This window comes from Engraulis encrasicolus, chromosome 23 (assembly GCF_034702125.1).
Source record: "Engraulis encrasicolus isolate BLACKSEA-1 chromosome 23, IST_EnEncr_1.0, whole genome shotgun sequence".
Taxonomy (NCBI): domain Eukaryota; kingdom Metazoa; phylum Chordata; class Actinopteri; order Clupeiformes; family Engraulidae; genus Engraulis; species Engraulis encrasicolus.
The window spans coordinates 15,727,565-15,741,646 of record NC_085879.1 but is presented as its reverse complement, the minus strand read 5'-3'; the positions used below and the strand labels follow the sequence as shown (position 1 = coordinate 15,741,646).

The window sequence follows — 14,082 nt, the reverse complement described above, 5'->3', positions numbered from 1 at the left end:
CATGTAATCTGAGTAGAAGAAGAACATCTCCATAGTTGAAAGTTTTGGCAGAAAACCGGCCTAGTTTATTCTTTTCTAAAGGCCAGTTTATACCCACATTATGAGTTACAAACCATGGGACTTCAGATGTGGAGTATAGTTTTATCTCAGATGTAAGTGCCGGAGCTTTTAGATGAGCTACTCAGGCAAACAGCTATCGAACCATTCTGTCTGAAGAACGTCGTCAAGCACTCGAATAACCTGTCTCAGACTATTTGTTCACCATTGACATGGTTGTAGCAACCATGTACCGTTAAAAATGTGGAGACTGAAAGAAGTAGGGCATAAAGCCCGACCTCGAGACACTGGACTTGATGACTTCAAACTCAAGAGACGAGAACAAGAAAAGTGTGAGCTGGGCTCCTTGATCTGTTACAATAACGTCTTATGATAGATCGGTGGAAATATTTTCTCATTTGCGCGTGACTTTCTGATTGACCGTGTTTCACGCTGTATCACTTCTGGATTCTTTGTAGCACTGCGACAAGCTCGTAGAGACCAACAGCTGGTGAGCAGGCGTCTGCTACTCCATGAAGATGACGATGATGGCGAGGGGGCGATGGATACACGCACCATCCCCTCTGGCGAACAGGTGAGCGACTGAACAAAAGGTCTCTGAGGAAGGCCTAACCATCATCATCATCGTCGTTTAGCTCCAACCCCATAGGCTAGGCCTACAGATGCTGCTGATGCTTAAGATATGTTTTGATACTACGAAAAAAACTACAGTAGCTTGACTCAAGTGTTTGCACATAAGATGCCGTAGACTCCAGCTCCTCTTTCATACTGCACAGGATGGCTTATGTGATGCGTGTGCTGGATGATGCGCATTGAATCCCCTAACCTAGGTGTGTGTGTGTGTGTGTGTGTGTGTGTGTGTGTGTGTGTGTGTGTGTGTGTGTGTGTGTGTGTGTGTGTGTGTGTGTGTGTGTGTGTGTGTGTGTGTGTGTGTGTGTGTGTCTCTGTGTGTGTGTCTGTGTGTGTGAGAGAGTGTGTGTGTGTGTCTCTGTGTGTGTGTCTGTCTGTCTGTCTGTGTCTGTGTGTCTCAGTTGGTAGAGCTGGTCCGTGGCTTGAAGACCGGTGGAGACAAGCGGATGTCTCTCAGAGAGCTGAGGAGAGCACTTGGAGACCCTGATGTACAGCTCATGTTCGTCAAGTAGGTGCCAACAGTCAGCAGGTGCCCATAGTTATCCATAGGTCATATTTAAGTGAGTGCTGTCAAAAGGAACTAGTCAGTATGTTTGTGACTAGAAAGAGTCCTATTTTGTAATGCCCCAATGTGCCTCCATGTTTGTCAATCATCATCATTCTTCACTGTATGTACTGTATGAACTATGGTTTGTGATTGTGACTAATTACAGTCACATTTTGTAATGGCCCGATTAATTTATCCCTTTGTCAGTCATTGTTTTCTTCACTGTGTGTGTGTGTGTGTGTGTGTGTGTGTGTGTGTGTGTGTGTGTGTGTGTGTGTGTGTGTGTGTGTGTGTGTGTGTGTGTGTGTGTGTGTGTGTGTGTGCATGTGCATTATCTACAGACTAGAGAACAGCATGCATGTGGTGGTGGGGCTGCTCTCTGGTTTAGACGACCAGTGTCGTGTGGAGGCAGGGAAGTGCCTGCACGCCCTCTCCCACTCCCCTCACCCCGAGATCGGGAGAGCTTGCCTGCTGGCCACCCCGTATCTCCTCACCTACCTCTCCGGACAGAGCGCCAGGTTTACGGTAAGGCGCTCATTCGCACATTTGCTCTATGCAGTGACTGTTCAGTGAACATGGAATCAGAGGTGTCAATTCCCGGTCAGAAAGTAAAAACCCTGCCAGAAATTTGATCCAACCCGCTCTGAATCAGCTGATTGTAATAAGTACTCAATACAGGTCAGCCTCAACTCAGCGAAGACCCTTGTGTTGGAAGGAAACCGTGGCATGGGTTTTACTTCTGAACTGGCTTTTGACACCTCTGCATGGAATTAACATTTTAGATGGAACTTGGAAGTGAGGCTATATGCACCGTCTGTGAGAACCAGCCGTGGGGGCAGCCGTGGTCTGGTGGTTAGAGAGTTGGTCTTTCAATTTAGGGGTTACCGATTCAAAACCCCCCTGACCTCTCACTACATCTGGGTCAAAAACGTGCAAAATGGCATTGTCATTCAGTGTAATGGATACCTTCTGCTGACTGTAACGGTAAAAAAAACATGATTTTTAAATTGTTTCAAGTGAATGGATGACAGCCGAGGCTTTCATGAATTCACTGGAAAAAAATAAAATAAAAAGAGTCATGTTTTTTACAGTTACAGTCAGCAGAAGGTATCCGTTACACTGAATGACAATTTCATTTTGCACGTCTTTGACCCATCTCCATCCATGGCTGAAGTGCCCTTGAGCAAGGCACCTAACCCCACATTGCTCCAGGGACTGTAACCAATACCCTGAAAAATAATAATTGTAAGTCGCTTTGAATAAATGAAAGCGTCAGCTAAGTGCAATGTAATGTAACGTAATGTAACCAGGCTAATAATCTCTGGGTTTCTTTAAGGTTTATTTGAGGGTTGTTTAATTCATATATTCATTCACTCTCGCACCAACATTCTTCTGCACTTGTGTGGGAATCATATTTACCGGTATCTGCTGTGACCCTCAAGATACCAAGGCCATCTCCCAAATCATATGTCCATTTGTAGATGAATAGATAGATGAATTAATAGATAGATGAATCTATCAGATGTGCTGTTGCTAACATCAATGGATGGAGTGTATCTTGAAGTCAATAGTAGTGGTGAAAAAAACATATCTTTCCACTAAATCTGATTTGACCATACGTGCATGTATATTCAATTTTATAACCATCACAATCCTCCACTACATGTTTTTACTTATTCACTCTTTCACCTCCTTTATCTGTCCATCAGGAGCTGTGTCTGTATACGCTGGGAAACCTTTGTCCAGAGAATGAGGCTATCCGGAAAAAGCTGTTGGCTCAAGGAATCGTCCCCTCACTGGCCCAGTGCATGCAGGTACAGCACCTGGAAGAGTGGCGAAATAGGCAGATGATAAAAGAAATGCCAGCGCAGCTTGGGAGTCTTCCTTTTTTTACTATTTATTCAAGGTCAGCATACAGACTGGCATTTCGATGTTGAGACAACATCCTGTTCAGAGTTCTGCCCTGGTTGTGCTGGATTGTCTGCAGTAGAATGAAGAAAGTCTCCCTTTGTAGTGATTTCAAAAATAGCTTTTGTAAGGGTGGAGAGTCCGTTATGTAAAATGATGGCTGATAGCTTAGTTGTAATTAACTGACTTGGTCTTAAAGCTTGAACATGACCCTGTCATCCCATCACTGCCTCAGTGCATGCAGGCAGAGTTCCACTTACAGTACATTTGGCTGCAAGCAGTGCATGACCATTGGCTTTTGTAATGTAAAAGCAACCCTGCTCCACTCACAATGGTTACAGGAGGACTATGTAACGTTTTTTGCTTTAATTTATGACCTTCTCAAGTCAGGCGATGTTTAAATCATTCTCAAGTCATGGTGAATGTCAGCTTTTGATTTTACTGTCTGTGGGCTTAAGAAAGCTTCACACTTGAAAAAAGTTTGGGCTCATTTTTTGACATCATCAGGTCTTTTCCTGAATAGTCGGTGTACTGTGCATCTACATACTACAACCTCAGCACAGGAAGTATGTCTGGTGCAGTACCGTACATAAATCATCAAACCATTAAATTGTCATGCATTTAATGTCTGAGGTTTGTATTTGTAGCTATTTTAAAAGTCTGCTGGTTGTATGAAGCGGTCCCAAAAGAGGCATTTAAATTCCAACATTTTGTGTGCGCGCTCGTGTGTGTGTGTACGCGCTCGTGTGTGTGTGTACGCGCTCGTGTTTTTGTGTGTGTACATGCTCGTGTTTTTGTGTGTGTACGCGCTCGTGTGTGTGTGTGTGTGTGTGTGTGTGTGTGTAGAATCACAGTGGAACTCTGGCGGTTCTGGAAGCAGCTGCCTTCACACTCTCCCAGCTGCTGCAGGCCAAAGATGTGGAGCAGATCGTCCCGTAAGCCTGCCTGTCTTCCTCTCTCTGTTCTTACTTTCTTTTTTGCCCTTTCTTTCGATCTTCTGTCGTTTCTTTCTGTCTTGCGTTCTTACTTCCCTTCACTCTTATTTGTTCTGTCATTCACTCTCTTTCTTTCTTTCCAATTTTTCTTTTGTTTTTCTTTCTGTCTTTTTTTTTTGCACGTTCAAGTGTCATTTGTGGAATACAGTGTACCCCATTTTCAATGTGTTTTTGTTACATCATATTGATCTTTAAAGGAACAGACCACTCTTTTTTGATTTTCACATATTTGCAGTATTTCCAAGCATTATTCATGAATGTGCATATCATTTTTGTCTATGTGTTTGCATTGCCCCGTTTAACAGTATAGCCAAATTAGGCATAGTAATGCAAGTCTATGGTACAAAATAAAACAGCATCAAATGTACTTATAAACCATTTTAAAATTAATATAAAATTCACCACAGTGTAAAACGGAAATTTAATTCTGTCCAGTGATGACTTTTGGATTGATGCTAAAGATAGTTACTTCCAGTGATTATGCTAAGCTATACTAGTAATTCTGATCCAATAAATCTAAGTACTGAAAACACTGAGAAGAAAATGATATGCACATTCATGAATAATGCTGGGAAATACTGTAAATATGTGAAAATCAAAAAAGGGTGGTCTGTTCCTTTAAATTGCCATAATTGCAAGCAAAGCAACACATGACACATGCAAGCATAAACACTCCCTTGCACTTGTCAGGGTCCCCATTCAAACTGACCTGCTTTGTTCTGATTGGCTCTCAGGTTGGTTTTGACCTCTGGCATGACCTCTCACCTCCTGGCCGGGCTGAGCTCAGATCCAGAGTATGGCATTGGGGCCGCCATCGAGTGCGCCTGGTGCCTGCACTACCTGGGCTGCAGGTAAGGACCAGCAACAGCTTCAACAAACTAACCAGGTGGACACACCCATATTTATTTGGTGTGTGAATAAGACTGCCTGATATGGATCAAGCAGAGACACTGGCCGTTTCCCAATGTCCAGTGTTCCAGCCTTGCTAGGACATGAAACGGTCAGTGATTGGATACTTTGCGGAGTTCACCAAAGAAAATCCAATCACTGGGCGTTTCACGTCCTAGCAAGGCTAGATAGTCGCACTGGACATTGGGAAACAGCCTATGTCTTTGTTGGGTTTACTTTTTATCTCACATGGTCACACTCACTGGTATAAATATGGAATTTTATAGTGGAAATTGTTTATTCACACTTTTGATGTTTGTTTTTAGTATGAAGCTCTTACTTCATCCTATAAAATGTGGTATTATTTGTCATTGTAGTGAGAGCAGCTCATCTGTGCTGGTCAGTCAGGGTGCTTTGGCCAGATGCAGTACTGTGTTGGTGACGCTAGGGGGAGCTGTGACCCATGGAGAATCTCTTGAGGGCTTGGAACTAGTAAGTGCTCTTCCACACACAACCGAGTGTGTGTGTGTGTGTGTGTGTGTATGCAAATGAGATTTTGTTCACAATTTGCCTTTCGTGTGTGTGTGTGTGTGTGTGTGTGTGTGTGTGTGTGTGTGTGTGTGCGCGTGTGCGCGTGCGTGCGTGCGTGCGTGCGTGTGTGTGTGTGTGTGTGTGTGTGTGTGTGTGTGTTGGCTTAGCACATAAATAAAGTTCTTGCTTCAAGCAACTAAAACCGGCAGACACTTCAAATGCACGGTTGTTGGTTTAAGTTTGCATTATACTTGCAAATTGGTTGAAGGAAAATTACAATTTCTTCTTTAAGCAAATTGAGCATAATCAGATGATTGTAATGCCATTTGTGTTTTCCCCCAAAATTATGCATTTAAGTGTTTGGGTGGAATTTGTAAAAGCTCTTTTCTCTCTACCTCCCTCTCCTTCCTTTTTGTTCTCTCTCTCTGGCCCTCCATCTCCCCTTCTCTGTATTTCTCTCCATTCTCTTTCACTTTTTCTCCAACTTTGCTCTTTCACTCTCTGTTTCCAACTACGCCTTTCTCTGTCACACACACACACACACACACACACACACACACACACACACACACACACACACACACACACACACACACACACACACTCCTTCTCTCTGTACTCCTGTCTGTGTCGCCACTCTGTTTGTCTGTCTCTTTCTCTCTCTCTCTCTCTCTCTCTCTCGCTCTCGCTCTCGCTCTCGCTCTCTCACTCTCACTCTCACTCCTCTCTCTCTACCCCTGTCTGTGTCTCCACTCTGTCTGTCCCTCTCTCTCCTGCAGCTCATTTGGCCCCTGCTGCGTTGTGTGGGTAACCTGCTGGTTCACCGGGGTGTGTGTGAGGAGCTTGTGGAGGTGCGCGTGACAGACTGCCGTCTCCTGGCAGCGCTGTGTGTTTTCGCTCAGGGCTTCCTCCACACACACCCGGCCCTGGCCAGGGAGAGCCTCTGGGTCCTCAACAACCTCACCGGTAAAAAGCCTTCACTTTCACTAAAGCATCCCCACACTTCGCCAAAGAGTTTAATTCTGAGGTAACTTGGAGTTTGAAAGAGGTTTTGATTTCTCAACTTGGGAGGTTTATCGGTTCAGTCCTGTCACGTCCAATTGCTAAAAACTATTTTTTGAATAACATTTTCTTGGAGGAATGAGAATTTTCCAGAGATGTTCCACACTCCTCTGTTTCCTTGCACTGTGTGCCTCCAGTATGTCTCCAGTATGTAACATTGTCAGGTGGTGTGCATCAAAATTTCTGCTGGTTGTACGCAAACATGTCATTTTCCATGAATATGCACATGGAATGTGTAAAGATTGTCCAACCTCCCTCCATGTTCATGAGCCATCTTTACCTAATCATGGACATACACAGTACTAACATGACTCGTACTTCATCTGTGATTCCACAAAGCCTCACTCACAGATCTGGACGTGGATTCATCAACCACTTGTCTGTCCTTCCTGGCCACGAATGAATTTCCATAAAACTGATCTCTGTTCATCTTGCAGAGAATCGCTATGTGGTTAAGTCTACAATTTTGTTGTGAAACAACAATCGCTTTTTGACCTGGTCACATCTGTGAAAATCCTGCCTAGCCATTTTATTTGGCCTGTCTCACTCCGATTCTCCTAATAGCGCTGGCCACCAGACCTGGGAGTGAACCTGAGACAAGCTTTTCAGAATCTTACATTTGGGAAGAGCCAGTTTACATACACAGTTCATAGTTTCTTGTTTTTCACTGACTACTGTAACGGAGGCCAACTAGCAGAGTGTGGTGTGGAACGTTAGTAAACCTCCCTCCTGAAGTCTCATACAGTATCGGTAGCACTGAGCCTTTAGCTCTTTTAGCTCAGTGGTATTGTGCTGTGCCTTCCATGCGTTGACTAGGAGGTGGTGAGTTCGAGACCTGAGTGGTGGACTGCACGGGAACACCTCAATTAAACTACAACATGAGCCTTTTAGCATCGCTGTGCTCCTCTTGTTTCCTCTGTAGCGGACTCTGCGGCGTGGTGCTCTGCTGTGGTGTGCAGCGGTCTAGTACCAGTGCTGATTCAGCTCATGCCCTTCTCACAGGGAATCAACTCCATGGTGAGGGAAACACACACACACACACACACACACACACACACACACACACACACACACACACACACACACACACACACACACACACACACACACACACACACACACACACACACACACACACACACACACACACACACACACACACACACACACTCACATTTGCGTGTGCGTGCACGCATACACTCGCTTTCATGGACGGCAGTTTTCTGTGGAACATTAAATTACCTCCAGTAACTCTATAGAAGGGAGACACAAACACACTCGTACACATAAACGCATACCATGACATGCCTACTGGACTACTGTACTGTAAAGCAAAACATGAACTACCATATACACATTTTTTTTCAAGAATTAATGTTTACTGAGATTGATTTCAAGTTTATACCACTACTGGAGAAGTCATATTTTTGCCATTACAGTGAGTCCAATATGTATTTGATCCCTTGCTGATTTTGCCGGTTTTCCCACTAATAAAGACATGATCAGTCTATAAATGTATGATAATGTGTATTCAAACATGGAGAGACAGAATATCAAAAAGAAATTCCAGAAAATAACTTAAAATAATATATTTTAATTTATTTGTATTTAATTTAGGCAAATAAGTATTTGACCCCTCTAGCTAAAGAAGATAAAATGCTTTGTGGCAAAGCCCTAGTTGTCTAACACTGAGGTCAGATGCTTCTAAGATGATGACAATGTTTGTGCATATAGTAGTAGTAAAATATTTTTTCCCATTTTTCTTTGCAGATTATCTCTAAAATATTAATAGTTTGTGGCTGAAGCTTGGCAAATGGGAGGTTCAGTTCCCTCTATAGAATTACTATAGGGTTAATATTTGGAAACTGTCTAGGCCACTTCACGACTTTAATATGGGCAGTCATGGGTGAGCGGTTAGGGCGTCAGACTTGCATCCCAGAGGTTGCCGGTTCAACTCCCTACCCGCCAGGTTGGTGGGGGGAGTAATCAACCAGTGCTCTCCCCCATCCTCCTCCATGACTGAGGTACCCTGAGCATGGTACCGTCCCACCGCACTGCTCCCCATGGGGCGCCACTGAGGGCTGCCCCCTTGCACGGGTGAGGCATAAATGCAATTTCGTTGTGTGCAGTGTGCAGTGTTCACTTGTGTGCTGTGGAGTGCTGTGTCACAATGACAATGGGAGTTGGAGTTTCCCAATGGGCTTTCGCTTTCACATGCTTCTTATTGAGCCACTCATTCGTTGCTTTGACTGTATGTTGTGTATTATTGTCATGTTGGGAGATCCAAAAATGGCCCACCTTTCAGTGTAGTGGTGGAGGGAAGGACGTTTGCACTCAGGATTGCACATTACATGTCTCCCTCCATCCATTCGTTGACGATGTGAAGTTGTCCTGTGCCTTGGCCAGACAAACACCCTCACACCATAATGATACCACTTTCATGCATGATGGTGAGGAGGGTGTTCTTGGGATCATAGACAGCAGTTCTCTTTCTCAAAACACATTGAATTGTGTTAATGCCAAACAGCTTGATTTTGGTTTCATCTGACTACAGCACCTCCTTATCATATCCTAAACCAGTCTGATGTCCGTTGGCAAACCTCAGGTGGGACTGCACAGGTTCCTTTTGATGTAGAGGTACCGTGTGTGCACTACAGGATTTTAAACCTCTGTGGCATCAAGTCCTGCCAATAGTTTTCTCAGTGATTTTGATCCCAGAAGCTTTGATATCATTGCCTAGTTTATCCCGTCCAGGTCTAGGGTGCTTTCTTTGTGTTCTCATGATTATGAAATCCCTAAAAAAGGTCAAATCCTGTATAGAACCCCAGACAGGGTGATGGATTGTCATTTTGCATTCCTCACATTATGGAGGATATGCATCAACAGTTGGGTCATTAATAAGTCATTAATACCCAGTCTCTTTCTTGTGGCTTTGCAGCCCATTTAGTCTTTGTTCAGGTCTAAAATCTTGTCCCTGATATCATTTGACTGCTCTTTGGTCTTTCCCATGCTGGTGAGGTAGGAGTGTGACTGATTCACTCATACTATGGACTGATTCTGCTGATTCAATGTGTCGTTTATGCATGTTAGTATGTACAGGTGTCTTTAATTCAGATGACAAGTTGATCGGAAGTGCCGAATCTGGTCTGTGGGCCCGGAACTGTTATCAGTTGGCAGGGGATCAAATACTTATTTTGCTCGATGAAATGGAAATAAATTAATATATATTCTCTTAAGTTAATTTCTGGATTTTCTTTTTGATATTCTGTCTCTCCATATTAGAATACATATTATCATAACATTTATTGACTGATCATGTCTTTGTTAGTAGGCAAACGAACAAAATCAGCAAGGGATCAAATACTTATTGGACTCACTGTATAAGACATAGAAGTTATGTACAGCACTTTTCACAGGAAGCTTAAAGTACTAAGGGAGATGTCTGATTATCGTTACCCTGCTTCCCCTGTGTGCAGGTGCTGAGGACGCTGGGTAATGTGGCATACCAGGGCACTGCCTCGTCTCTGCAGCTGGCACAGGCGGGGCTCCTCCCTGCCCTCTGCGCCACACTCAAGATGGCCGACACTGAGGTCGTCACGCTGAGCTTGGAGGTGCTCTATTTACTGGTGGCCAGCAGTGCACAGGTAGGTTATGGCAATGCTTGGGGATGTGGCGCTGAGCCACATTCATACTGTTTATGTGAAACTCTTAGTGGTAATACAATAAATGATACCAGCATTTCAAATGTCTCTGGACGGTATCATATCTCTGAAGTTGCTGTTCACAGTTTATGAGAACGATAACCTGGTGGGGGCTGATACACAGAACTTGCTTGCGCACAAAAAAGCTACGTACATGATTTCTCACGCAAACCTTTGGATGGATTAAGACTGACTTAACATCAAAAAGTACATGTCCTCTTTTTCACTTTTTCACAATTTCACGTGAAATCAGAGGTACCATTTGTCTGGCTGCAAAATCCAGACTAATCACAAGTGTGATCGATCGATCGTGTCCAGCAATTCGAAAAGAATGCGCAAGGCAGCATGGAGACTCCCAGGCTAAGGTACCATGGCAATGTGCATGGAAACCTGTTAATTGCTGCATCTGAATTACTCAAGGCGATTTTTTTCTCAGATTTTCACATATGGAATGACTTAGTAGGAAATCCACGCAAGTACAAGAGGCCCCTGAACAGAGACAATCTCACATGACATTGTAATGTTGTAATGTGGTGTTGCTTGTTGGGTTGGGTCAAGGTGGCAGAGGAGTTTGTCCAGCTGAAGGGAGTTCCGGTGCTGGAAATGATGCTGTTCAATAGTGAGGAACCCCTGCGTCTGAGAGCGTCCCATATCATAGACCACCTATTACCTCAGCCAGTGGTAAGGAGGCATGCACGCACACATGCACACACACACAGGGTCCAACTCAATATCTGACCACCCGTCTATGCTTCGCTGACGCCCCGCCTCCGTGGAGAAAACAATAGATTCCCCGCTGTGTGCACAACAACGTTTTGCAAATGAGAAAATGACCTTTGTATTGTGCTTTTGCGAGATATTGAATAAAACTTCTATCATCAATGACGTCTTGCTGCACATCACAGGCCACAATGAAAACAGGACGGGGCGTTAGATATTGAATGGTACCCACAGGCTGAGCATTGAATGGGACCCTTGCACCAAAGATCAGACACAATTTAGTCCAGACACATGTGTGACTGGATTTCAAACCCAGATTCACAGGTCTTTGAGAGCGAAATAGAGAAACTGGCCCTTTTGTGACTTCTTTTTGCAGAATGTGTATATTGAGGTCTCGAAGAACCTACTCAATGCTTCAGAAAACAGTATTGGTTTATCTAAAAGCTAACGTTCTGTCTTTTCTATGGGCAAGAGAAACTATCAAAGCTTATTTCTCTGTTTTCTTCAAGAAGTGAACACATTCAAAAGGTCATAAATCCATGAGGTATTACCATTCCCATGTAAAGGTATCGTTGTAAAGCTGAGAATCTGCACTCAGAATCTATGATTAACTCCATTTGCCTCTGGGCTTACTTGCAGCCTGTTTTTCTTGTGTCTAGTCAGTCACATATACTGTAAGGAAGCCATACCACTACCACCATCACAAGTAATTGCAGATGTACTGTGATCTCTCTGCACGAGGAAGTACTGTACATACATACACCATTGTAGATGTTGCTCTTCTTTTACATTGACAAAGTTTACAGTGGACAGAGATTGCGTAGATATTTGAATGTTTTTTTTTTCTCTTTTCCCCCTCAAGGTGGATGGATCATAGGATATGCCGGCAAGAACGTCCATCTCAATTTTGTGAAAGAGCCTCAATGTTAACATATTTATACATTTACAGTACTTCATTCAGTGTCAAGTAAGACATTTACACTTATCAACTAAATTACAGTGTAGGCCTACTTTTTTAACACCAATCATGATTAAAAATTAATCTGTCTCATGAATTATTTATTTGTAACCATGACCTTTGTCAAAGAAAATATATTTAATGCATTTTGTATGGATGACCAGTTATTTAATGATTCCAAGCATTCAATGTTAGACAGCAGCTGTTGAGAAAATGAATACTGTTAACTTGTGGAAAATGTAAAGGTTTCTTGTTTGTATGTAGTATTTGTAAATAAATCAGTATTTGGCTACACATTGTGGTATTCTTGCTAGTTTATAATCTCTTATTATTTTTCTCTGCATGACGTTGGTGCGCTCATATGTAAAATGAAGCATAACTACTAGTCTTCTACACTACCAATTAATGAAGCATAATTAACTTCCCACAGCAACACTGACGTGCACCAAATGGTCTTGATGAACATATGAACTATTGAAAGGTCAACGAAAAAAAGAAGAGAAACAGTGACCATCAGCAGATGCTTGATTTGCTTTAATGATCAAATGCAATATTTCTTACAAAATTAATTTCTGGCATAAAACAAAAGACAACAAAATACCAGAACAACAGAAAAGTGGGCTTTAAAAGCACTGTTGTTGGAATAGCATTTTATAGATATGCAAGACTGTGTTCTAAATGCTGTCTGTGACCAAAGACTAGGGGTCTTTATATACACTTGTGTAAGGAAGCCACATCCTGCATCCATTTTAGAGACAAATTCTTAACACCAGAATGGACAGTCATAGATGTGAATGGCTGAAGATGTTAATGCGCAAACAGGTTTGTAGGGAGGAAGGCTAATCAAAACCACATCAGAGTGGACAGTCATAGATATGAATGGCACGATCATCCCCCGTGGAGATGATTTTGGATCCTGTGCCGTTGTACTTGACACTCCAAACTTGGTCCTGATGATCAAAGAATGTGTTGACGCACATCCTGGAACTGGCATCCCAGACTTTCACACTTTTGTCCGAGGAGCTGGAGACAAAGTGCGTGTCGTCGGGAGAGAAGGCAACATTCAAGACCCAAGATGCGTGTCCACTCAGTGTCCCTGCCAGATTGGCGTGCTGCACGTCGTAAATCTTGATGTAACCGTCGTCAGAGGCGGTGACCAGAAGCTGGGAGTCAGGCGAGAATGTGAGAGATCGAATTGGCATGGCATGCCCTTCCAGTGTATGGAGTAGCTTCCCCGTTGCGATGTCAAAGATGTTGATGATTCCATCAATGGCCCCACTTGCTAGGTACTTTCCATCCGGGCTGTAAGCGATACTGAGGATGAATTTTCCTCGAGTGTCCAAAGAGTGTTCCTTCTTCCCACTTTCCACTCCGAAGATGTTTACCTTGCCCAGGTGGCTCCCTGTAGCGATGTACTTTGAGTCGGGAGAGAAGGCAACAGTCCATGCATCCACTGGTCCGGCATCCATAGACTTGATCTGTTTACCGGTCTCCAGGTCCCAAAGTCGAATGTGTGCATCCAGTGAGCTGGACGCTGCGATGGCCCCGTTGTGACTGATGTCCACTGACACCACTCCAAGTTGATGACCCTCCATGGTCCACTGAAGCTCGAGTCTCTCATCCGACCACTTCCAGACTTTGACCATGTCGTCCAAAGACCCGGTCACTATAGTCTCACAGCCATTATTCAGACTTTTCCCCCAGGCAGCAGTCCATATGGCATCATCATGAGCATGTTCTTGTTTGAAGAGTATGCTGTACTGAGTGCTCATCCTTGTTCACTTGTTTTCACTTCACAGCGTTACAAGTAACCGATCAATGAAGTGAGTTCCGTTGCCGAGTGACAAAAATCCAAGGCAGACTTTCAGAGTTCAATCAAAGGGCATTCACGATAGCCTTCAAACAGACTTTGGTTAATTTACTCACCAAATGAACAACTTAGAAGGCAGAGAAAAAGCCACAATATCCAAACAGTTTCTGTAGCCGCGTGCCTTCTGCTAGCTTGTTGCTAGTTGTGCTTTTCCGCGTAGATGACGTGTATCTCAAGCGACGTCGCAGCATGTCACTTGCTTTCGCTGGCCACAA

General features: G+C 43.6%; 2 protein-coding genes across 2 annotated transcripts; one reads left to right on the top strand and one right to left on the bottom strand.

Annotated features, from left to right (window-relative positions):
* Positions 1–7: 7 nt before the first annotated feature.
* tmco6 (transmembrane and coiled-coil domains 6) lies at positions 8–12,291 on the top strand. Its single transcript, XM_063189822.1, has 13 exons — positions 8–389; positions 516–631; positions 1,089–1,195; positions 1,576–1,759; positions 2,944–3,048; positions 3,989–4,077; positions 4,872–4,988; positions 5,403–5,517; positions 6,336–6,522; positions 7,541–7,635; positions 10,095–10,262; positions 10,878–11,000; positions 11,902–12,291. The coding sequence occupies exons 1-13, from the start codon at positions 299–301 to the stop codon at positions 11,914–11,916; spliced, it is 1,512 nt and encodes a 503-aa protein (XP_063045892.1). The 5' UTR covers positions 8–298; the 3' UTR covers positions 11,917–12,291.
* A 225-nt stretch (positions 12,292–12,516) lies between these two features.
* skic8 (SKI8 subunit of superkiller complex) lies at positions 12,517–14,069 on the bottom strand. The gene has a single exon (XM_063189828.1). It carries the CDS (start codon positions 13,767–13,769, stop codon positions 12,852–12,854), a length of 918 nt encoding a protein of 305 aa, XP_063045898.1. The 5' UTR covers positions 13,770–14,069; the 3' UTR covers positions 12,517–12,851.
* Between the last annotated feature and the right edge of the window lie 13 nt (positions 14,070–14,082).